Source organism: Tinamus guttatus, unplaced genomic scaffold, assembly GCF_059628265.1.
Source record: "Tinamus guttatus ecotype Peru unplaced genomic scaffold, ASM5962826v1 Tinamus_guttatus_pri_ptg000203l, whole genome shotgun sequence".
In the NCBI taxonomy this organism is placed as follows: Eukaryota; Metazoa; Chordata; class Aves; order Tinamiformes; family Tinamidae; genus Tinamus; species Tinamus guttatus.
In genome coordinates this window covers 589349-615836 of record NW_028288737.1, presented here as the reverse complement: position 1 = coordinate 615836, position 26488 = coordinate 589349, and the positions used below count along the sequence as shown (strand labels likewise).

General features: G+C 42.7%; 1 protein-coding gene across 1 annotated transcript in view; it reads left to right on the top strand.

Moving 5' to 3' along the window:
- The first annotated feature begins 3655 nt into the window (after nucleotides 1-3655).
- Nucleotides 3656-26488, top strand: part of GNAL (G protein subunit alpha L) — a 182730-nt gene continuing 159897 nt past the window's right edge. Inside the window, 1 exon segment of the mRNA XM_088524080.1 lies at nucleotides 3656-4133. Coding sequence (XP_088380206.1) covers nucleotides 3656-4133 — 478 coding nt within the window.

Sequence of the window (26488 nt, the reverse complement as noted above, 5' to 3'; positions counted from 1 at the left end):
TACACATTTAAAGCAACATTCGTTTAAGCATGATCCCAAAGGCTCATCTCTCGTTTCAGCTTTGAAACATTGTATAAATATTTGAAAACTGTGATTTAGTATAGCTTCCGTACTAAATCAAAATTGTTATAAAACTGTTGTTCAAGTATTCATAAGAACTGTAAAAATTCTACTATTAGAAATAGGAAAGGTAAAGATGCTTTTTGTAAGAAATATTTTGTAAATATTACATATTTACTCACTAAAATCATATTACTATTTGAATTTGAGCCACCTTGTGGACATACCTCATTGCTGCATACCGACATCTCCAAAGGCAATCTCTTAGGTGGAATGATACACTGGAAAGACAAGAAAAGCTGTTTAAAGTGCTTTACCTCAAGTTCAAATCTAACTACATCTATCCATCTATCTATCTACATACACATGTATGTATGTATTAATTTCAGATAGCATAACAAGAATGACAGGTAATTGTTGAAAAAGTATACCACTTGTTAAGCACGAACTATAAAATATTGAGTGAAATATTATAAATTTATTTATAAATAATTTTGAAATATTAATCTCATTCTACAGCGTATATTCCATCAGGTCTCCTCTCTAACTGTATCACTTTTTCCCTGTTATTTGCTAAACATACTCTGTGCATGCTTAGAATGTTTTGTGAGAGGAAATTTGTCTTAATCTGAATTAGCTTGATCAAATCATGACATTTCTCTATTATCTGAGAAGTACCTTATGATTTTGCAAATATTTTTGTATGCACTTGGCTTGAAGGATCGCCTTCACAAACCTAAGCCTGCCCACTGACATTTGGGCCTCAAATATAAAACTCTTAATTTTCACCATTATTTCAGTACTTTCTTTGCAGTCTTACTACATTTTCAGATGAGTAGCAAGTTGTCCATTGTCATCTATAGGCTTCCAGCCATTGAGTTCAGATTGCACATTTAGATCCTGCTTATCTAAATTCCTTCTCTGCTTTCAGCTGAAAGGCACTCATCTTTCATTCACAATCTAGAGGCAGTATACTATTATGGTCCAAAAAAAAAAAAAAATAGTCAGCTGAGTTTCACTCAAGACACAGTTGCATTGCAATAGTGGTGAAACATCCTGTCCTGTTATGTAACCTTTTACATATTTTGCAAACAGGCTGCAACCAGGGCACTATATAATCAAGTATTAAAACATATAATACAAATAGTCACTCCTGTATTCATTTCACAGAGATAAGGCATCTGTCCAAATACATGGTAAGCATTTTGAAGGGTATAAGACAAGTCTACAGTGTGCTGGATCCAGCTAATATTTTCACTGGCAAAATTTCCTTTGTGTGGTGAAATAACAGACAGTTGATGCTTTCAGTTAAGAGGCATCTATTTATTTTGTGTTAATGTAGGGGATTTTCTTCGGTGAACGTTAACACAAACTCAGTGCTTCATAAATACATATTTTACGAGATGCTCATTAAATTGTTTGACATAAATAGATCTGTCATAAACACGATTCTGCTTCCCATATGCAGAAACAAAAAAACTGCGGTCAACTCGCTCTAATTCATTCATTATAAAGGACTATAGGAATTGTATTTCCCTTTGTTTCTTCATACAGCAGGCTATAAATAGTGGCATCTATTAATATGATATAACTAGAAAAAGTTAGAAGCCAGAAACAATGACCTAATGCAATAGAGTTGTTACAAAATCCAAAGACGTATTGCATGCATAAAGAGTGGCATTAGTGCTCTTAACTGACAAATTCAAATGATGTATTTGCTACGATTGCACGAAGGTATTTCTTCAATCAAAACAGTGAGTGTATGACCATTGTTTTAGGACTTAGAAACACATTATTTCATCCAGTAACCACATTCCCTGACAAACAGGTAGAAAATTTTATGAAATATTACGCTGGAAAAAATGCCAAGAAGATGAAGAATGCAGAGACAGAAGAAACTGGAGCAAAACCTCTTGACCTGTGTAAAGCACTGAGCAGCAGGCCGGGTGATCTGAATTTGCCCAGTGCTGCTTGTCATTAGGGTGGCCGCTGTCTTGGAGGCCGGCTGGCTCCAGGTAGCAGCCTGTGCTCCGGGTCCCGCTGCCGGAGTACTACTGCTGCGAGCAGGAAGCGGGAGGGAGAGCAAATCCGAATATCGCCTATTATTTTCTCGTACCACCACATCCGAAGTCTTCCTCCCACTGCACAATTAGTCAGTGTGTGGGCGGCAAGTTGAATGTGCACAGAGGGAAGAGTGTACATGGGCTGAAAATTATGTTTTAGCTGTGGGGATGGCAGGCTTGGTGGAGCTGCATGAATGATGGCGCATACGTCTGCGAGGGGCTGAGGCCCGGTGTCACCTCAGGACGCAGCGCTGGCAGCCCGTCTCGTGTCCATGGCGGGCCGATGCCTGGCTTGCCTCAGGACACAACACTGGTGTCATGTCTCCTGTCCATGAGGGACCTGGTCCTTGATGTTGCCTCAGGACACAGTGCTGATACCCCAACTCCGTGTTGCCTCAGGACACAGCTCTGGCATCCCATCTCCTGACCATGAGGGATCCAATCCTTGGTGGCACCTCAGGACACGGTGCTGACACTGTCTCTTGTACAAAAGGGACCTAGTCCTCTGTGGTGCCTCAAAACTGCACTGGCTTCAAGTCCCCTGTCAAGGCCTGTCAAGGCCTTGGCGACACCTCTGCACATAGCATTGGCGCCATGTCCCTTGTCCACATAGGACCTAGTCCCTGGTGTTGCCTCAGGACACAGCACAGGTGTCATGTTCCCTGTTCATGAGGGACCTAATCCATAGCATCACCTCAGGATACAGTAGGACCTAGTCCTTAGCATCGCTGCAGGTCGCAGCGCTGACAAAGCATCCCCTGTCCATGTAGGAGCTAGTCCCTGGCATCATCTCTTGACCCAGTGCCCCCTCTGAGGGAGCCAGCCCAGGCCTGGCCGCAGCAGCGCCCAGTGCCCCCAGCGGGGACCCCAGCGGCAGCGGGTCCCTCCCGACAGCACCGTGGGCGAGTGGAGCCCGGTTGGGAGAGGAGCAGACCCAGTGGGCGGCGGCAGAAGGAGCGTGGAGGGATGGGGCTGCGTGTGCCCGACTGCGAGTGTGGGCGTGTGTGAGGGCGAGAGTGTGTGTGGGGGTGTGGGTGTGCATGAGGGTGCGGGTGGGTGAGGGTGTGTGTGGGGGTGAGGGTGTGCGTGAGGGTGTGCGTGGGGGTGCGGGTGTATGGGGGGGTGCGTGTGAGGGTGCGGGTGCCTGTGGGTGTGCGGGTGCCTGTGGGTGTGCGGACGGGTGCGGGTGTGTGCGCGGGCAGGCGGCGCCGCTCCCTCCCCGCCCGCGCGCCCGCCCGGCAGCCTCGCGGCGGCGGCGCTGCTGCCGCTGCTGCTGCTGCTGCTGCGCTGCGCGGCGGGCGGGCGCTGGGGTATTTACGGTACGGTGGGCGCGGGTGGCCGCTCGCTGTCAGGTGATCGGCGCCGCCGCGCGCAGGGCAGGGCCGGGCCGGGCAGGATGCGGGATGGCCCCGCGGGGCCGTGAGGGGCTGCGCGGCGCCCCCCGCCCGCCCGCGCCCCCCGCAGCCGCCGCCGCCGCCGGGCAGCGCTGAGGGCAGCGGCGGCGCAGCGCGTGCCGGCGGGCGCTCCGAGCCATGGGGCTGTGCTACAGCCTGCGCCCGCGCCTCTTCGGCGACGCCGGCGGCGGCGGCTCCATGTCGGGCGGTGCCGCCGCCGAGCCCGAGGCGCCCGCGGCGGCCGAGGCGCCCGCGGCGGCCCCCGCGCCGCAGCCGCGGGGCGGCGGCGGGGCCGAGGCGGCGGCGCGGCCCGGCGGCAAGGCCGGCGCCGAGGCGGACGGGCCGCCGCTGCTGCTGCTGCTGCAGAACGGCGGCGGCGCGGGCCCCGAGCGGCCGGCGACGCTGCTGCCCGCGGCCCGCGGCCCCGGCGCGGGGAAGGCGGCGCGGGGGGCGCCGGCGCCGCAGCAGCCGCCGGCGCCGCAGCGGCCCTGGGAGAAGCTGCGGCTCGAGGAGCGGGAGGCGGAGAAGGAGGCGCGGAAAGTGAGCAAGAGCATCGACCGGGCGCTCAAGGAGCAGAAGCGGGAGTACAAGCAGACGCACCGCCTGCTGCTGCTGGGTACGTGTGCCAGCGCGCGCGTGGGTATGCGCGTGCATACGTGTGTGTGTGTGTACATATGTGTGCGTGTACATGTGTGCGCGCGTGTGTGTGTGTGCGCGTCTACGTGCGGCAGGTGCCCGCCCGCCGGCGCCCGCCTTTGTGCGCCCGGCGGGTTCCCTCCTCCTGCTCCTTGCTCCCTCCCCGTCTCCCTCCGGAGCGGGTTTGCCATGGAGGACGCGGCTTGGGCTTGTCCCGAAAAGGCGGGCGGCTGCGGGGAGGCACGCAGGGATGCGGGCCAGGGTGTTGCGTGGAGGGATGGGGCCGCAAAATGCAAGCTGGAAGCAATATATTGAATAAATGAGGGGCCTCGCATAAAACGTGCAGCGTCCTGGGGCTCCCCTGGCGCGTGCAGCGGGTGAGGGTGCAAAGGGAAGCAATAGGAGGGCACCCACGGGAGACGGTGCCGCCCCGCCAGAGGTGCCCTGCACAAATACACGCACGTAAGTGCGCGTGTCGCTGGCGGCGCGGGCTGCACTCTGGCACGGAGCTCTAAAAAACCCCTTTTTTGAGGTAACTGGGCAGCTTTTTGCCCCCTCGTCTGGGAGGTGTTATGTGTGCGCTGCTGCTGCCACTGCTCTTTCTAAGCATTAGTTAATAGTCGCCTCCAGAGGCTTTGTACCAGCTGATACATTTACAGTATGAAAACCACAGGGGTATCTAATACAAGCATCTCATTTCCTGCAGGAAACAGAACAGCCATACTGCAAGGGTTTTTTTTTTTTTTTAATGGTCAAATCACAGGGCTTATTTGGCCTCTTAGCTGTGATTGTAAATCCCTAATTTCTGCTAGTGTGCAAATACCGATTTACTTTTGCATTAGCTTGCTTTGCTCGTTTTGGGTGAAATTCTGTGGTATGTAGTTTTGTTGCTTATCTGTGAGTACTCCAAATTTTGGGTAGTCATAAGTCTTTATTTACAAAGCTGTGTTTCCATGTTATTGGTTTCTTTCGTCCCTCATGATGGATGAGGGGAGGAGAAAATAGGAAATACAGCAGTGCACAAAAGGTGTAAGCAGTGTGTGCCAGAACTGTAGTCCTCTGTTTCTAAAAATAAATCGCGGCTGTATTAACCATAAAATACCACTTTGTAGGATACCAGTGCAGCCTGCAGAAGGAAAGAGGAAGAAGGTGTAATGCCTGCTCCCTAGGATGCATTACGCTTTTGGTAAAATGCTTCTCCTGATACTTGAATTATTCTGATGCTCAACTCTAAAACTTCAGTCGTTATATTCCGTTAATGGTAACGACAAGCTTTATTTCAGTGGTTTCTCGTGGCGCAGGCTCTCAAAGCGTGTCGTTACCAACATGGCTACGAGAAGGCAAGGACTGGTTGGTCGTCTAGAGAGCAGTGTAATTGCTAGAACAAAAGGAGCCCAACGGAGAGATGCTGTGTGTGTTTGGCAACAGGGGTGGTTGTCATAGTAAACGGGAGCAGTAAACACCTGTGTGGGAACAAGGCAATTGAAAAAATAAACCAGCTCTGGTGCTCAGCACCCGAAAAGTAAGCGAGTGCGCCTGCAACCGTTTGCATCAGATATCATGCAAACGTGTGTCATGCTCGTGATATATTCTCTGATCTCCGTATCGCAGAGAAGAAACGCTGGGTGAGGGCTTCATCCCTGGCAGATCGGGGCCTGATGTGAATAATGTGAGATTTGGATGTAGTCGCAGGTGCTTTGTGTTGCTGTTTCCAACATGGACACAATCTGCTCTAGATTAGAGAGAAATTTTTAGAAGTAGAAACATTTGTCAGAGAAGCAGTAAAGTAAAATTGCATTACAGAAGGTAACTGCTTTCAAAGACTCCTGCACTTTATGTGCATAAAGGTCTTTCCTTCCAAAGGACGCTTTCACAATGATGTTTTATAGCAGCTCTGGTGGCAAATAGCTTGATCCCTGTCTCTAAGATCTTCCCGAGAGAGTGAATGCAAACACATAACCTCTGCTGCCAAGAGGAGGAAAATTTTTGTAGACTAACATGGAGGAAATGCATAGCAGAGGGGAAATGGGGAATGCAGTGATAGCAGAATAAACAAAGTTGAGCAACAGGGTTCTTTCTTGCTTTTCTTTAATGGAAGCTTGCAAAGAATAGCTTCATTTTCCTTTGTTATTATTTGTCTTTCAAGTATTTTTGCCTCTCTGTGATGAATAAGACTGTATGGGGGCAAAGGGAGAGAGTGAAAGCGTTTGTGTATGTGAACCGAGGCAGGTTGAGGGGAAAAATCCAAAGCATGTTTTACGGAACTACTAGTATTATGCAGATATAAAGGGTGTGCAAAATAAATACTCATGTAGAAATACTAGTAATCTCCAGCATCAGTAAGTGTTATATGAGAAGTTTCCTTCTATAAACATTCAAAAATGACCTTTCCCTAAAAGGCGCAACAGTATTTTTCACAGTAATTCTTCCCTTATTATGTCAAATGAAAACAGTCAGCTTTGTGATCAGGTTTTTCATAAAATTGCTTAGACGTCATAAATTCTTAAAGACTTTTCTAGTGCATGTTGGTAAAAAGGCCCTCCCCGACCACATCCCTGCTTGTTGTCGCTTCCCCGGCAGTGTCTTGGGCTCCACGTGTGGCTGGGCTCCCCACTAACCTACATTCAGAAGCACTTGATGTGTTTTGTGTCATCACCAGGAATTGGGAAAAGGGGATATGTTGTGAGGCTGACTGTACTTTGGGTATCTGTATGTGAGGTACACATCAATAGATCCTTCTGTTTTGGATACCTATAGATGCGCCTATAGGCAGGGGCCATGCTGGTGCACTAGCTGCAATAACAGCAAATGTCATGTATTTGTTTTCTCTTCTGCACCACAAATGAACTGGCATAAAATGGAAACTTGTTTTCAATTGTGGCTGCTTGTTTCTTGTTTAGAGTCCATTTTAAAAAGAGGAGAAGAGAGCTGGAACCTTGCCTTTGGTCTTGTGCACAGTGTTTCTTCTCTGTTTTCTTTCTTCTGTCATTTATTTTTAAAAGAGAAAACAAATCTCTGCGGAATCCTTTTGGATGCTTTTGCTAAACCATGAGATGAGTATTTTCTTAAGCATTCATAAATGTTTCACAGATTCACAGGCTTTTTTTTTTTGTCTTGTGTTCTGATTTTTTTTGAGTGTTGCATTTGTTCTTAGGCTTTGGAGGTTTTGTTTGTTTATTTTTTTTTCCTCAGAAAGTTACACTGTCTTACAAAGTTACACAGTTACTTGGTGGTGATTTCCTGGGAACTGTACAAACATTACAAATCCCTGCATGGAGCCAATTTAAATTTCTAGCTTCCATTCTTGCACTTTAAACTGTTTTGGGCGTGAGGTGACAAGGGGTTGGCTTTAGGCAAGTACTAGCCATTGTGGTGTAATTAAGAGGTATAGTAGTATAATGCAGTAGTGTAGTTTAATATGGAATGTTCAGGTGAGCTGAAGGTGGGGGATGAATTCAGACAATTTCTCTCTCTCCTTTTACTTTATTTTTTTGTAATGTCTTTCAAAAAATTGTTATTCCTAGATTGTCTTCTGCCAGTATCTTCCGACTCCCATTTCTCCCTTCCTTTTCAGAAACCTTACTAATTTTGCATGACTTTCTCAAGCAGGATTCATTCTTCTGTACTTCCCTGCTAAACTGAAACTGAAAGTATTTAAAGTGGAAGGTTTTCTATTCAACAGAAACTGAAAGTAATGATGGAGATAGAGAAAATGAAGATAATTTCCTTCACTCCTCTAGCTCTTTACATATTTGAGCTGATAGTGAAAGTTAGGTGTTTGATAATATTGACATACAGAATCTATAAAACATAGAGAGAAACACATCTCAATTTAATTTGACGAAGCCGAAACCAAGATGCCATGTCAAGCTTCGGAAGTTCCTGCACAGCAGATCACTGAGCAGATCACAGTGCAAGCTCAGGGCTCTGTAAGACAATTGTAAACAATTTAACTTTTTAAAACCTTCTTCCCTAGGCTCTTGCTATTGCCAGTTGCTGGTATTCAGTTGTGTTGCAAGACGGATTTCTGCTTTGACAGTGACTCTTAGCTTAGAAAATTATAACCCGTATCTAAGTACATCAGCAAATGCCGTCAGCCAACCCTTGTGTTCATCTTCCCAGAACCAGCCTGATGTTAGAATTAAACTCCATGAAGCCTATCTAAAGATAACTTGAACTCTCACTTTTAAAGAGGGTCAGTTCTTGCTTAGTGGTAGATATTGAGTTTAATTTGATGTGCTAAGATGCTTTGTCTGTGCGGTGTTTCTGCCACCACCAGAGCCGATGCCCTGGGCTGTATCTGAGCCGGGCACCATCGCTTACGTTGCAGGGTAATTCACTGTGTCCTGGGTACCCACGTCTCAGCTTTGCAAAAACAGGTTCTGGTCCTGGGCTGATAGATTTTTAGGATCCCTAAGGCTGGTAATTCTAGCATAGACACAATAGGGAGATCTTCAGGACTTTGTGATAATGGATCAATGTAATGGTGTAAATGGTTTTTATTTTGGAAAGGCATCTACTTTCTTTCCAACTGCTGTTGTGCTTTTATTGTAACTTGTGGCATTGTATGAAGGGCTGTATGTATACTGCTCTCATATGAGGCAACTGATAAGCAAGTCATCAGCAAGTGTTGGATTTTGTTATTCATTTTAAAGTGTACTGAAAGTGGTCTTCGATTTAGAACACGTTTTTTAATGTAGAGGACTATTTATATTCAGCCTTTATGTGATTGTCTGAACTCATTTGTGTTCTCTGGTTAACTTTGCTTAAATATAGCCATGTTAGGAAGTTCTAACAGCTGTGCAAAGATGGATTTTGCAGCTACTACTTATGCAACCCAAACTTTGCATTATTAGGAATCACATGTGTTTACTGCCAAGCTGGACAGGGGGGAGCCCTCCCTCTGCTCCCCAATTCTAATTTACTCGATAACCATTCTTGAAAACATTCTGGAAATGTTTTGTTCCCACCACCTGAAAATAGTTGGAGTAGGAATCTGAATAATGGTGGAAGAACAGTGGTGCAAATAATGCATCATGCATGTCTCAATAGAAGGGATCAAAATATCCGAGTTACAGAACTTTAGGAAAACAAGACTTCCCCAGGGCAGAAAGGTATGGTTTTGGTCTTGTATGCTTATTTTTAGTAATGTCTAGCAAGAGACTCTTTATCGCAGGTGCTGGGTGGGTTAAGCAAAGAAGTAAAATGAAGGATATGTTATTCAGCAGTACAGCAGTGCCACAGTCCAGGAGAAATCTAACGCTCTCCATCTTTCCATCAAAGACACAAATCTATTTTGAGAGATGAAAATTGTGTGTCAGTAACTATTACTTAAATTGTTCTTAATAAAAATATTCCTTAGTAGCTAGTTAAAATTGCTCAGCTTTAGTTAAGGTAAACTGCTTTGTGTGATTCTGCTGGCATTTGATGTACTACAGTAAGCAACATATCCTTAATTCTATGGGCAGAAGCTTGTTCTTACTGCTGCACTACCTGTAACTGCCTGACACAACTTTGTGGATGTTTCATGTTATGGCCAGAAATATCATAGACCAGTAAGTCTGGTTGTTTTGTTTTGTTTTGTTTTTTTTCTGGGATTGTTTCCCTCCCCTTCAGCTTTTTTTTTTAATTTATTTTAATATCTAGAATTGCAGAGCCTTGAGGAAATGCCTCGTACTCAAGCTGTATTTGTCTTATTTCCCAAAGCAGATGAGAATGTCCAGCAGATAACTAGCAACATTTGATATTATCCCTGTAGCACTTTTTACCTGCACATGAATATTGAACTTGTATTCGAGGACTTGAGATATTTGCCTCTCTGGGTAAACTGCGTGAAACAGGAAGGACCTGCTCTGTGGAGCTAGAATAGACAAGAAATGGTTAAAGAGGAGGACTTTTTTTGATTGGGGGGGTCCTTTCTCTTCTTTTCTGTGTTTGCATGTAAAGCATGAAAAAAAATCAAGAAATAATGTGTTAGTGCTCTAGACGTAAGATATGACATCAATCACCTATATCGAAAGGTGTTAACTGATGAGATCTCTTTGAAGCCAAGCTTAACTTGCTTCCTCATAGTCTAGTATTCTACATTTGTTTTTAAAGTTAAGTTTAAAGAATTAAATTCCATTTATGTCTAATTGAATGTTAACTATCAAGAATGAAAAAATTACTCTTTTCCAAAATACCACTACAGGAGCATGTCAAATTCAGATCATTTTAATTATTGTGCTGACATGTTTAACTTTGTTTTAGCCAGGAATTTACATCATGTTGGAACGGATCCATTTTGAAGCTTGTAAAAACATTTAAAAATAGAAAGCAATTTTCTCAAACCTTTTTGAATTCAAAGTTTATTTTCAAACTTTATATTTTTCAAGTCATCCTAATTTGAAGTAAATAGAAAGGAAATGTCCTTCATTTATTCCAAGATAGGCAACAGCAGTTAGTTCAAGCTAATTCTGCTTTAGAAGCCACAGAAAAGGAAAATACTCATTCTCTGATTTGGGTTAGTGCCCGCAATGGAGAAAAGTAGTGGACTAGAACATACCTGCAAGAGCAATCTAACCATATGTAGATTTCCCCTTTTTGCAGGTAGTATTTCCCCTCCTCCCCCTGTTTTTTCAATTATTCCCCTTCTGATGCATGTAGCATACTCTGTATTTAATTTTCGTCATATATGGATTAAAGTGGGTAAGAAAAAAACCTCTATTTTTCCATCATGAGGAATGAAGGCTACGTTAAAATGTCCAAAGGGTGGATGATTGTGGATCTTCATTCTTCCAGGCAAGGGTGCTTTATACCCAGCAGCTCGATGTTTTATCTGAAGTTGTGATATCCTCCCTGTTATGCTGTAATTCTTCTGGATGCAGACACAAATGTAAAATGCATGATTGTACGCGATGCCTTCATCGTGAATCACAGACTGGTTGAGGTTGGAAGGGACCTCTAGAGATCATCTAGTCCAACCCCCCTGCTCCAGCAGGGACACCAAGGGCACATGTTCAATTCATCCATGTTACTACAGAAGCACTGTCTGCATGGGACCATTGGAGACCCATTGGTGCTGAAGACCATCTTTATTTTCCTGAACACTTCACACGTAGAGATCTAAGCTGCAACAAAAGCAAGTTGCTTTATTCTTCAGCAAAACTCTTGTTTTTCACATGCTTCAGCTAGTACCTTTCAATAATATAGACACGTACACAAAAATACCGAGTTCTTGTAAAACGTGATAGATCCAACCCCATGAGAAGTTGAGGTGCGAAAACTTCAGGGTTCAAGAATGTATAGTTGGATATTAAACTAGCAAACCTCGTAGGCTTAAACCTCCACAAGAACAGAGCAAGTGTAATGTATTCTCTAACAAGTTATTCTTTCTTTTTTTCTGCCCCTTCTCTGGACACTCGAATCATAAAATAAAGTTATGGTGTGCCCTCTTGCTTGTGCTTGTCTAGCTCGTTCTTTAGGAGCGGTATCACTGAGAAAGCTTAAGCATTTCCAACATATGTATCAGACCCTGCATAAGACCACCACCAAAAAAAAAAAAAGTTTTTACAACCTGTAAGCATAAAATGCAGGAGAATATAATAATTTGTATATGCAGAAATAACTAGCTCATAGCCTAATGAGGTGTGGGTGGATTGTTTCATTGGTTGTGGGTTTTTGTTTTTTTTTTAATGTACCTTTCTAAATGGCAAGATATTCTGGAAGAGTTTTTGTGTGTGTTTTCTTTTCTTGACCATTTAATCACCTAATGTTTAAAAACGAACAAAGAAAAATCCTCGATGCCTACAAAATGGGTAGGTGTTTTTTGCTTCAGTTGTACTTGAGAACAGTGTAGTGTGTTACAGTTTGTGGGATGCTGTGCAACATTGCCATGCACAAACAAGCAGGAAGATGGCAGTTCTTCCTATAACTGAAGGTGACTTTCAGATATTTTACACAAGGGCTCTACTGACTTGTAAACATTGCTTAATGCAGAATGCTAGCTGTTCAGCTGTCTTGCTTTTATTGCTTAAAAGTATTTCAGTGAAGAAAAACAGATGGGAACTACTAGGCAATTCTGGTTCACATTGAATAGTTGATCTTTCTTTGATATAATACCTTAAAACAAAATCAGAGATCTCAATCTTTAGCCTATTTGCATATGCTTATGAGAATAAATACCCTTCAGACATGTAAATTCTGATTGCTTTTGTTTGGTTAGCAGAACCGAACTTCCAGTTCATATTGGCCTGGACTATGTCTTTAAGGATGAAAAGTGACGGTAGAGCACTTAAAGAATGACCGAGTAAAAAGTACATTTAGATAACTATCATGCATTTTGAACAGTCTTACACGCTCAATGATTCCTCACTGCCGGAGTGCAGCATTTCTCTTAATTGAAAGCTGATATATAGAAGCAGTGTTGACTTCGTGTTTCCAAATTTCGTACTTTTAGATCAGGAGCTGTACATGATGAAGCTTCTCTAAGTTTTTAAGTGCACCCTGTTTAAAACTGTTCCAAATTCCAATGCTGCTTCTTTGGGTTTTGTTACTGTCCTTGGTGCTGTGTTTGGATTCATAAGCTTGTCCATGCCATTAAGTCTTTCCAACTTAATTTTTGAAATAGTGCAATTGATAGGTTTTAAAACAGGAGAAGCCAATAATATTTAAGGAGGTGATATATGCAATCTTAAGACCTTCTGTCCTTTATGTTTTCTTGAGGCAAGGATGTTGACTTATGAGAGAGGAGGGGGCAAAATAAAACCCTGAGATGCTGAGGTTGGTGATGACCTGCCACATGTAGAGCCCTTCCCCGCTGCGGATTGTGCGTGCAGGTGAACGTCATGAGGTGGGCCTTCAAACTGCCAGAGGGAAGGAGAGCTGGGCCATGCAAAAGCCTGGAAAAGAGGAGGGAATCATTTGTTGGTGCTTGGACTCACCCATGGTTGAGGCAGGAAGATTCACTCTGAAGAGCAACCTACTCGGCCATTTAAACATCAGGCTGTGCCTAGTCAGAAAGGATCTATGCATATGCTGTCTGAAAAATACGTTGCAGCGCTTAGGAAAAGCTAAAGCCTTGCAGAAAAGGTCAGACTGCCTTCCAAATAATGTCACAGAGGGAACCCTCCCCAGCACCCACGTTTTTCGCAGTGCCTTGTGCTCCCAATCCTGCAGTTTCCTGAGATGGATATACGGGCTCTGCATGGCAATGAGCAGAACACTTCCCAGCCTTGCTGCCTCCCCATAAAGCTTCAGACTAAGGTAGGAACAGGTACGTGTCAGTACGTGGCTCTGCCCTTGGGGCTGGGTGCAAGCATTCATTACTTTAATGCCACAGTTTCTGTGTGCAGGCTGCTTGTCTGCAACAGCCACTAGGGTCCCCCTGTGCCCTTGGAGACTGCAGGGCAGCAGGATCACATAGATGACCTTCCCCAACCTAAACAGCATGATACTATCAGTGCATCCTTCTACACCTTCTACCTTTTTTGTGCACAAGGTGCCTGTTAGTTAAAATGAAGCTGACTGAAAGAGTTTGAGAGCGGAGTGCGAGGTTCTTTGCTTTGGTTCATTTTTGATGTGGTGGTGGTTGTTTTTCCCCTCCTGGCTTAACTTAAGTGAATCCTAAGGTGCTGGACTCTTCAGATACAGTTTGGGTACACCTGGAGTATCTCACTTTATTTGACCTGCAAAATCTTGTTTGAAAGTAGAAATTTCTGCCATTGTTTGTTCTATGTATTCACTATCCTCATAACCTTTTTAAAAGAGTAATTAGAAAATTACTTGAAATGATTGTTTACATCATGTACAAAGAGATGAATTAATCTCTCTTAATCCTTTGTGGCAGGAAAAATCAATTTAAAGATATTACTGAGTACCAAATAAATATACAGAATCTTTTGATTTCAATCCTCTGCCCAGTCCTGGCTCATTTCGCTCTAAAATTAGACTCATAATGACTTTAGTATTAGTAGCTGCTTTGTCAACATGAGTTAAGCAACCAGATAACAGAATAGATTCAAGGAATTTATAAATGAGTACACTGTAAGTGCAGAAGTGACCAGCAAGGCTTTCCATTGGACTGCCTACATAACCAACAGACCATTTAACTTTTCAGTAGTCCCTGTGCTCTTAATCGCTAAGTCGTTTGAATATTAACAGGAATATTTGTAAGATAATCTTCATATAAAGTCTTCAAGCAGTGATATTCCTTGGGACTTACTTCAGATCCGTCTAGGATGCATAATTTATTCCACCCACCAGTTTCAACTTCTTGCTTGGAAGTCATAATAGGTTTGTTTCCTTATTCTTGCTTGTAATTGTAGCACACACTGTCTTTTAACTACTCCCTAGAGAAGAGGGGAAAAAAAAAAAAAAGATTTGAAAGAGAAAAAAGCTGAAATTGCTTTTTATTCCTATTGCTCTTGTCTGAGTTTTGGGGGTTTTTTGTTTGGTTGGTTGGTTTTTTATTTCTTCTTGTTGTTGTTTTTTCAATATCTCAGAAGTGGACAAGATCCATGTCTGGTGGTGTGCTTGTTTGTATTCCTTTACTTATTTTCCACAGAAAATATTGTCTGTATTTTCTGACTCAGTTCATTAGGCAATATGTAATGCTGCTTTTATAGATTCAGATCCTTGCAAAACTAACCTAGAAAAACTGCTGTACCTGCCTCTGCAGTTCTGCAGATATGACTTTGCAGTTGCTCATTAAAGAGTATTATTTGACAGTATCCCTGCTTGTCAGGGAGGGAGTCACTGATCTGCAACACTGTTGTCCAACCACACATCAGTCTTTTGATCTGCTAATTTTTGCAGGCTGATATGTTCATCAGTGAGTAGAACTTGGCTAATGCTGTAAGGACCTCACCAGCAATGCTGCAGCTGGTTTATGGTTAGTGCTTGAAATCTGTCTGGCAGACAATCCCTGAGCCACTTAAAAATGTGGCGTATTGATTTTTTTTTTTTTCCAGAATAACATTGGATATACATGTGCAGCTTATCTATAGTAGCAAATGTCTTAGATTGCCATAAGCCTTTAATTTAAGCAACCATGTTTGTAATCAGTGTCCCTCGAATGCTTATTTTTAATTAAGCAAATGCCTTGTTTATTATGGATTGATTGAGCTTGGACTGCAGGTACCACTTCTGTGCTTGGTGGAACGTGATTCCCCCGCTCCAGCCTCCCAGCTTGTGTCTAGGCTACCTAATTACATCCATACCTGAAAACCTTCTTGTGAGGCCATGCTGTTACTCCATGAAATATCTTCAAACACGGCTGACATTCTGTATGGTAATTTGCACTTTCGGCAGTTTGCAGGGCATACTTGGTTCCTTTCCATAAGGAATTGTTATGGAAGATTTTGAAAAATAAGATCCCCTTGTGAAGAAGGAGGACAGTAGTCCTTTAAAAAATGAAAATTACCTGTGTTGGCAAACACAAGATGTTAGTAGCTGGTAGTGTTTTAGAGGAAGACTAATGCTTCTGGGTGAATGTTTTCGTTAAGCAATGAAGCCCATCACCCAAAACTTGTTCTAGCAGTGATCTGGTGGCAGTGATCTGTGCTCTTGTGGTATCTGGCAAAACAAACTCATTTTATTACCTTGAGGAGATATTTTGGGCACAGCTGTGTTTTGCTTCATCCATTCCCCCTCTCAAATGTGCTTTGAGTAGTACAAATTCTTTACTTCAGTCTCCTTTTCTTGAAGATAGACAAGTTGCTTATTTGAACTGCTGTTTCAAAAAGCTGGAAATACTCTGTCCAGATGAAGTATTAAGGCAGTTGAATAACTAGTACTACTGCAGACCTGTGTGGGGAAAATGTTCTTGCTGCTTTTACATTTTCTTCTTTTATTTGTCACTGAACGTGGAATGAAAATGTCTTCTATGCTGTGCTGGATATCGAAAACAGTTGCTTTGCCCTTTTGTGAAATCAGTCTTCAGATCAGATGACTCCTGTTACTTTTTTTCCTTCCTTGTTTGTGGCTGGAAAATTACTGATCGTTCAGGTTTTGAAATCATCTTTACCGTAAGAGTTCAACTCAAAACATAAAGCTGTTAAATCTGAGCACTTAGCAAATTAAGCTTTATTTTTGGTGGGCTTTTTAGTGTCTTTGATTATTTTTGTAACAATTAGGAAAGATGACTAGTTTAAAAAATGCTTACGGGGGTCAGAATTTAATTGTTTTTATGGATAGCATGTTGGAAGCCAACGCCTGTTCCAGACCTTATAAAATATAAGCAGGCAAGGATAATCCTCTTCTTTATTTTGTATTATGTGAACAATTAAGACCCTCCAAACGCATTGAGGTATTCTTTTTCTTTAGCTCATCCTAAATTCCCTGAAACAATTATCTCAATTTAGAAAATACTTGACTGAATCTTTTGTCACTTCATCAACTGTCTTTTCCCTCTTCTCAGGTATATGCTTGTTTTCTTGGAGCACTGGATGGCTTGAAAAGCTTTTTTGACCCCTCTGTATTGCAGACAAACAATTTAACATTTCAGAGGATGGCCCTGCCTCTGTGGGTGTTCTGGTAAATATTCTTGCAGGGACTCGGTCTTGTAGCATTTTAATTAACTCTCCACAGAGGGAGCCTTCCTGTGGAGGAAACATGCATTTTCTTTAAAAAGGTTTTCTAAAATAGATCGTGGGCATAAACTGTGGAGTAGAAAAATTAACTTGAAGTATAGGTGCAATTGTGTGACTATTTCTGCTGTGGCAATTGATGCGAATACCTGAAACTGTAGATCAGTGCAGCGTGCAAGTATCTAAAAAGCTTTTGTATGGGGAGAGCACAGCAGGCCTTGCTGTGGATGCGAGAACCCCAGATGTGACCTGAACTCCACAGTTTCCTCAGTCGGGAATTTACTGCTTGGGCTGCAAGAGGGAGCCGAGACTCCATGGCAGGGGAGAAAATGCTTTTCATAAATGTCTTATCTGTGAATGCCTCACTTTTCAATTCAATTTGAATATGCGTCATCAGAAGTGCTTCAGGAGTGCCGAGCAGGTTTGATCTCCCACCAAGTTCACCTGGAGGGAAACGGCCGGCCCTGAAGATGACTTACGTGCAGAATTGTTCAGCTGCATACTTGGAATGTATATTCCTACATGAAATATATTTTTCATTTGTATTTGTGTAGAGTTATTTACATCTCTTTGCACTGGGGATCTGTTAAAGTTGTGGTTGTAATTATCTTGTTAGAAAAGGGTAGGATTTCTTTTCGAGAGAGCCTTTTAAGAGAGTTCTGAGACTTAAAACTGAAAATGCAGACCACTTCATGAAGCCCAGTGCAATAAGCAATTCCTTGACTCTGTAGTAGAAGCTACTGCTACAAATCTAATTTGCTTAGTTTTCCTAGTGACAGATTCTTAAAATAATGACAGAAAACTTACGTGCTCTTGGGCACGCATTGTGTTTTCTTTAACTCTATGACTGCATCTACTTTCTTCATTCCTGTCAGGGTTCCCACCTATCTTACAGGATAGAGTAAGTAAAAGTAACTGAATTAAGACTTGCCAACTGCATGTCATCTTTCGTCTTATTTTTCTTTTATTTTTCAATAAATATGAGAGAATGGAATAGTTCTCTCATTGTATACGGAAATCATTGGTATATAATACAACTTTTTCTAAGGAATTAAGCACAGATGTGTTTCCTATTTTAGAGATGGAAAATCTAGGTAAAATCAGAAGATCAAACTGTCATCCTAGTTTTAATTATTAGTTTAGATATCTACAGTCTGCTTTATCTGTAATTCTTAAAACTTTTCGGGAGTTGGTACACAGTGCAGTACTCTGGGTGTTTATATTGATATGTCAGGGGATTTCTAGCATTTCTGAAAACTGCTTCTCAAATTAAGTCACTGAAGATGAGGAAACTTTGTGATCATGCTGCAACTCTACAGGAATTCATCCGATTCACCTCTAGAGCAAAACTGAACCTTTGGGGCCGCTTTGTACTTCCCACTATCAGCCCAACAAGCTGAGCCCCCCGGATCCTGGTCACACAAGTTTCCTCCCACTACAGCATGACCAGTTCTTCAAATCTTAAAGTACACTGTTCACTTTGTATTCAAAACAAGGAAATAATGATGCAGTTTTATCTTAATATTGTAGGCCCCTGTCTATTTTGCTGCAGCGTGGCCTGCCTTGTGTCTGTAGTACTGAGCTTGAACCAGCTTGAAGTGCTGGTGGATCATATCTTGGCTGAGATCGGTATTGGGTGAACTGCGTCAGTAACTGAGGAAGTGACTGAATGGTAGAGCTCATGTCTGACTATTGCAACTCCTGGGTATGGCAAGTTGCTTTTAAACAGAGAAATTTTAAAGGTGGTGGTGAAAGATCAACACTTTAATCATTTTTCCACAGTTATGAAAGAAACTTAGGCCAGATTTTGGTGACCACGTGCGAGTGGAGCTGTAGTCAAAAGACATTGCGACATCTCCAGGTGTCACCTTCCCTCAGTGGTGGCTCTCCAGCTTTATCCCGGGTCCCTAGAGCAGCCTGCTAGCTGGGCTGTGAAGAACCGCGCCACTGGGCATGGAGGCACTTGTGTGTGACTCGCTATGCAGTCACCGTGCGGTGCAGCAAACCCCTCTGGCAAAGAGAGGGGAGGGCTCCTCTTCCTGAACCCAAAACGGAACAGGCAGCTTGCGATGCCAAGCTGCTCTCCGTGTGCTGGTTTCAGCCAGCTTCAGTAGCTTGTAGGCACCATCATCTTTTCCTGTGTCACCCTGATTTATTTTTTTATTCGCTGTTTGCTCCCCTGAGCAAAAGAGGGTTCTGCAGCTAGACTACCATGGCTTGTCGCACTGCAAAATTCAACCTGTTCATTCCATCTTGCAGTTTGTTTCTAACTCTTAGAATGACAAAAGGAAAACATTCTTTCAATGTTGATTTTATTTGAAATGTAACGGGAGACTCTTTTTAGTGGGGAGTCATTAGAATTAACCCCAGTGATAACCCTCATGAAAGATGACGGGATCTTCTGATGAAATTTAGGTACAGGATAGTGGTCTGGCATTTCATTTACTTTTATGCCTGATGTTTCCTTAATTGCACCTTAAGAAGTGCAGTCTTCCCGTGGCTTAGTGGCTGTCCTTCATCAAGAAGAACATCTTGTATGGCACTGTCTATGAGTGAGGACTTCCCTGAGTCAGGTAACATCCTCACAGAGGCTTTAATTTTTCTTCTCCTCTTGTTTATTTTTCAGGCCCTTGTATTCTTAGACACCTTCCGCCAGATATAAGGTCAATCTGTGCTTCTACAAGACTTTTTTTTTTTTTTTTTTTTTTCCCCCACTAGCATTAGGGAGTAGTTATTTTTGGAAGTCCAAATGGTCTCAAAGAGCACTTTGGTGGAGCAGGATGCACTAGATTGGCACTACTGCTTCACTCCATGTTGCAGCAGATGAAATATTGTGGTTTAGTTCATCAGAAAGGTAGATGCAGAGCTGTGCAGGCCTTAGTTCACAGTCTTGCAGCACATGGTGTCTCACTGTTCAGTCCTCATTTGTTGACTAACTTTTTCTTCAATGTTTCTGGGACTGTTCTGTGACATTTTGCAAACTCCGCTGTCTTGTATCATGAATTCAGCTTGTAGGTAAACCTGTTGCCTCCAAAACCACAGCTGTGCAAACGGCCGTGAAGCCTTGGTGTAAATGGATTCCACTGCTACAGGCTGTATTAAGTGTCTGTTACTACTGACAAGCAGTGGACATGGAAACAGCAGCTCTGAAGATGCGTATCAAAGACGACTGTCGTTAATGACTTATTCATCTTCTGCTCCCATTCCCTCTCTCCTCCAGGTCATACTGTGTTTGGGACCAAGTAAGTACACTTCCTATATCGGTGCTGCAGTACCAGAAATGGCAGATAACAGCCACACAGTTCAGTTATTTCCTTCCTGTCTTACAGCTTCCCAATTCTATCCACTTTTAGCAACATCTCTTATGGAAAATCTACTCTAGCTAAAGAAAGATACTAAATTGTTCCAAAGAGCTGGGAACTGCATAGAAGCAGTTCGTGTGCCCTTCAGAGCTTCTATAATTTCCATGGTGCCTGCCCTGGAGTCAGTGAACTCCTTTCACCAGAAGTTCTAATTCAGGTGGTGATAGTAGCCAAAGTCAGTCCAGTCTGTAACTATATGAAAACTGTATGAATTGTATGATTTTCATATAGCAATAAGCCTGACAAAATATATCTTCTCGGGCAAGAACAATCACAGAATCCCAGAATGGTTGAGGTTGGAAGGGACCTCTAGAAGTCATCTAGTCCAACCCCCCTGCTCCAGCAGGGACACCCAGAGCACGTGGCACAGGGTGGCATCCAGGCAGGTTTGGAAGATCTCCAGGGAAGGAGACTCCACAGCCTCTCTGGGCAGCCTGTGCCAGGGCTCTGTCACCCTCACAGGAAGGAAGTTCTTCCTCACATGGAGATGGAACTTCCTGGGTTTCAGCTTACACCCACTACCCCTTGTCCTGTCACTGGCCACCACAGAGAAGAGCCTGGCCCCATCCTCCCTACAATCACTCTTCAGGTACTTGAACATCCTCTCAATCTTCTCTTCTCCAGGCTAAACAGGCCCAGCTTGCTTAGTCTACCCTCCTATGATAGATGCTCCAGTCCCTTAATCATGTTAATTCAAGGTGTATTTAATTCCTTTTTCAGCTGTTTACCTCCATTCCTTGAGCCTTCTCCAGAATGTTGGGTTGCTGTATGCATCAGGTGGCTATAAAATTAGTTTATAAAGGGAATGGACCGTTCAAGTGGATAGAGCCTGGGCTGCTGTTCTGCTTCTCTTCTGGCATCTTGATCTGAACTTTGTACCGTCACAAGCCACAGAATGGGCTGAAGCAATTATCAGCTCTTTAGAGATGGAGAAATTCCAGTCTGTTAAACTTGATTTTGTAATAAATTTCTTGGCAAATCACTATAGTAAAATCACATCTGTCCTTTCCAAGGCACATGACTTCTTGTACTCATGATCCCTGAAGTCTTATATTGCTCTGGTAGATGAGGAGGAGGAGGAAGGGCAGAAATTAGGCAGTTTCTGATGTGACTGTATTCTCTGCAGTCAATGGATTTTGTCCCGTTAATTGATCAGTGATCATCAAGCTATGAAACAATCCTCTCTGTGTTCAGTGGGCACTTCTCTTCTGGGTAGGGAAATTGCCTAAGCAGTTTCATGTTGCAGAGACTCTAATCTCAGGAAGAACTGAAGCCTCACACCAGTGCTTTGCTGTTCATGCTGCTGCTGCTGTTCTACCACGTCAAATCTGTATATGAAAGTGGCAATTGACTTCTTGTCTGCAGTGTGTTGTCACTACTAGAATGAAGGTACAGTCACCCCTCCTTTGCCAGACAGTGATTATCCTGTGTGATCACAGCAGTTTGTTGTATCCCAAGGCCTTGAATCTAGTGCAAGAAGCGTGTAGAGCCTTGCTTTTCTTCTGATGGGCTAGTAGGAACCATTTAAACCCCTTTGAAGAAGTACCAGAATTATTCATTTTCCATTTTTTTGCCCATTGCTAATGATTCCTGATGCGAAAATATTAGATACCAGGATGAGAGTGATCAGAGAGTGTATTTTTAATGCCTTGTTGATGTTAACAATTCTGATCAAGGTTAGACAAGGCCCAGACACCATACCCAAAGCATTTTTGAAATTGGGATGTTCTGATTGCGGCTGCCTCTCTCACCTGAATCACCTTGACTGAACACAGAAGTAGGGAAGCTAAACTACCATTAAAATGCTCCAATCCACCCCATGTGCTAGAGAGCATGTGGGCCTTGACTATGCTGCTCATCTTCCACTCCTGAAGGAGAGAACCTCAGAAACAGCAGAGGAGAGCCTGCCTGCCTCACTAAATAGAAAAGCTTCTCAGCGCAATGATCTGCTCTGTGTCCTCTGTGGTCACTTGGAATATCTGTTCATGCTGGTTTGGCACTCAGTGAAGATCCACTGAGCCTCTATTTCAGCTATTACTCTTCTTTTTCTTCAGATTTCGATCGTCTGTTTAATTTTTGAGAAATTTGGGAACAGGGAGCACTGTAATACTTCGATTCTTTTTTCCTTCTCTTTCTTGATCAAAGACCTTTTTTTTCTTCTCTGAGACTTAAAAACTGCATGAAACTATATGTTTCTGCTTAGACTGTGCTAATTCAAGCTTTTATAACTGATCTGCTCTCTCTCCTATCTTTAAAAAATAGAATCTGCCTTTACATTCTTCCAGATTGTTTTCCAAAGGGCGTTGGTGTTGCACTAAACATGAGCCCTTAATCTTCCTTTTTGAAGTTTATATGCCAACCATTGTTGTACCAAACTGAGGCCAGTTTCCACGTTTGCAGGGCTGAGGCCCCTCAGGAAATCTGCAGCGCCAGGGTTGATTGAAAGCCTTGACCACCTCTATGCAAAAATGGTTGAACTGGATATGAGCAAGCTATTTCAGGGCTTTCATGAGGTTCAGTGCCAGCCTAGGAGGCTCTTTGATAGTGCTGGCCTGCTGCTTGAGGCTAAAAATGGAAGTGTTGCTCATGTGGTTTTCTCAAACACTGTCCAACTTCTCACCAAGTGTTAAGTTATCTCTGAAATCCTTGAAAGAAATTATGAAACACAGTAGAAGAGTCTGCTCTGTGTGAAGGCCTGTTGACTGATGACTTCAGGTCTACTAGTGCATTCATACAACTGTCTTGCCACTTAAAAGTAGAAAGAACAGCTATTTACCAGTAAGACAAGTTACTTGAGATGTGCAGTTCACATGGGCATCTCCTACACGTTTTTCCTCTATACTTTCCCCTCTGCTTCAGTTGTGTCTTAATCCTGGTTGTTTCTCCTGCACATTTGCTCGCTCTTGAGGGACTCTGAAATGTTGCTGCCCGTGTTCTGCTTTACAGCGTACCAAGCTTGAGGAAGGACCTAATAAAAGTGCAGTTTTATTCTTGTGCAGGTTTAGCCTGGTGCTAAAAACGATTTACAAGTCATGTTTTCCCATGTGGAAAAGACTATAGTTGAATAATTAAAGAAAAATCTATCCATCCTAATAATCTCTAATAATAAACAGTGCAGGATTTGCCTGTTACATTGAGAGAGCTACATACACTTTGGGCTTTTGTTTGTTTTTAATCCATACTTTTTTATCCAAACTGCATGTATTGCATTTTAGTGTTCTGCTGTTAAGAAAGTAGTGCCGGTGCAGCCAGCAAGCAATACGAAACACTTTACCCAAATTTGAGTGGTTGTGGGACTTACATGGACCACTCACTAAGATGGGACATTAGGAAGACCTTCCTTTTCAGCAAACCAGTTTATTCTTTCCTATGTTTTTTTTTTTTTTAATGACAAATTTATATTCATTGCATTATATCTTCAATCCTGGTGGTGGCAGCAAATACTAAGTGAAAAGAAAGTAACCTCTTGCAGATGAACTGTATTTTAATCACAGTTAAATAGAACATACTCATGTTGATACTCCTTGTGATATTCTTAGGTTTTGTTTCCAGTGGAGCAGCTTGAAAATAGGTCAGCTAGAGCTGGAAAGCATCCTTGTCTGAAATTTTATGAGCTGTGAAGAGACATTTAATTGAGGGAGAAAAAAGTCCTCCTCTTCCCCTGCTGCAGCAGGTAAACATAGCATGGGTGAAGATCCTTAGCTGGTGGCAGAACTTATAAGGCAGGGCTAGAGTTCCAGATTATTCTTTGCAGTTTTGTCTGGAGTGTTGTTCTTGGTCTGGGCGTGGGGATGTTAAGCACAGTGCAAGGACCAGGACTCTGTTCTGGCACTGCTACCGTGGCCTTTCCTACAGGGCAGCGGTTTGCACACCGAGTCAGACCCCGCTTGACAGACACAGATGGACACCACGTATAGGGTAGTTAAGGATAGATTAACTTCATGCGTGGTATGAAGTTTGATAGGTTTAAGTGTCACAGGGTCACTTTGCTTAATCTTATGTAGTAGAATTTCTTCCCTTAGTCTAGCTTCTCTGTAAGTAAATGACCAGGTGTGTCTCAGTGTTAAGAGCATTGGTCTCCAAGCCAGCACAGCACTGACTTCATTTCATCCCACTGATCCTCAGAATTGTGCACCAGCTTCTTGTTACCCTTTTCCCCCTACACTAAGTTTTCAGTTGTTTGTTCTGTCTTCTGTGTTTCATTGCCACATTGTGAGGATACTATTATTTATCAAACTGTTAAAACATTAGCCAATATTGCTAAAGCTCATAAAATATCTAGCAAAAGCAAATGAGACAGTGAAACAAACAGCCTTTGGCACTTCATGTGGAACAGGTAGATATAGTCTATGCACAGCAGTAGTGTAGCTGCCTATGGTATCCAAGCTTAATTTCAAACTAGTTTCATCAGTCAGATAGAGATGTGAATATCTGTTCTACCTATGCTGTCTCTGCACTAAGTTCCACTTAGAAAACCCAAGAGATGGCAGATGAGTAAGAGAGTCTTGCACTTATTTCCTTTATCTCAGAAGTTGGCTGAAAGGCCAACTTAATGGCTTTCCCTTCCTGAGCTGCTAAGGATAAAATGCATTAAAAATTAATAAAAACAGTAGGAATAAGCCATTGTGCCTGCAGATGTCTATCTGCTCATTTGCCATTGAGTCTTTATTTTAGATGCTCAAGGCCTTTTTTCAAACAAGTTTGGGAGTTTGAAATAAGAAACTTAGAACTAGTTATAGCTCTAGGATAAAGTGTTATTGTCTGGGAACCAAAAAGTTCACCTCTCATTCTGTAAAGATCATTAAAGTAATACTTGGAAAGAAAAAAATGTACTGCACGTTCAAGTCAATGTTACAAGGAGTCTGTATCAAGCCGAACTCAACTGACATGAGGAACATTCATGCTAGTAATACACGGCTTGGACGCAGCCTCAAGCCAACATGTACTGAAGGGGACAGGCTGATGTGCAATTTTTCACTGCCATCACACACATTTAAAATATATACCAGTAGTCCTTGACAAAACATAATGCTCATTCTTAAAACTACTGTGTAACTCAAAAACTGGCACATCTGTTTTCCTTTTCGTAATACATATGTTGCCTTTTCGCCACTGTCTTGTCCAAGGAAATGTTGAAGCTTGAGAAGGCCTGTTTTATGTTCTTCTAAATATGTTACATTTGAGAACTTTCTTTCCCCAAACCTTTGATTGTATTATAAATGGAAATGAGAGAACTGCCTTTCCTTGTGAGTATAAATATAGTACAAAGTCAGTACTGAAAATGCACAATTTGATACAGTGTGGTTATGGAATGAAGCACTCAAGTCTTCCTTCCTCTTTGCGTCTAAACTGGATATTCCTTGACTTTATTCATCCCGTTGAATTATATAGGCTAGAGGAAACTTGTGGGAAGAGAATTTACATTGTGCTAAGCAATACAGTCAGAAGAAACCAGGCAAACTGTTGTGCCCATAAGCTTTTGGGGCTTTTATGGTCACAGCATCGCTTCCACTCCAGAACCCAGAGTATTCCACGAGCTGAGCTGCCTTTCAAGGAGTGCAAGAGTGTGACTGTATATTTCTGAGTAATAAGGATGAAGGAATCGTTTGGTTATTGGGGATTTTTTCCTTTGTGTGCATTGTTTATTTTGCTGTTTCTCCTTCACTGAAAGATTTGAAAAGCAAAGTAAGCTTTCTTTTAGAAAATTATTGAAATTTCAGGCCTGTGTCTGCAATGTTTTCACTTCACTGAAGTTTGCACAAGAAGTATTTTTCAACATCACATGAATCACTACAAAGGTAGTGATTTTCTGGGGTCCTGCCTGCCTGCAGGACTACCCTAAATTTTGTTTCTGTCAAGAACTGATCTGTTAATAGAAAATACCCTGTCCAGCATGCAGTGTCCTTGATGGGAAATTCACAGCAAGAATGGATAAAGTGTAGGAACACCCCACTCCCCCCCGAAGAAAAAAGAGAGTTCTTGACTTCTGAGAAAAGAATCGTCTTTGTGAAGCACCTTGGTGCACACAGACATGTGTTTACTCATTAAGCTGAAGGTGTTATTGCTTTATAGTCTGGGGGAAAGTGATAATTGCACACTTACAAGTATAGTGAATTCATGAAAAGAATGTCAGCATCCTACACGTTTATCAAATAGGCTTTTTTAATGTGTCATTGGTGTTGCATGCAAAATCGGATAGAGAAGATGAGGTAGGTGCCTCAGTCACTTAAGTGCTTTTGTGTGTGTAGTTTCTGGAGTGTGTGTGGTTTCTGTAGAGAACTGATGAATAATAGCATTTTGTTCTTTTATATGAAATAACATGCTTATTCTGATAGAAGTTTGTGTGACAATGTGACTTTGCAATCCTTGGATGTGTTCTGGAGGCTGTACGTTTTCTGTAACTGTTA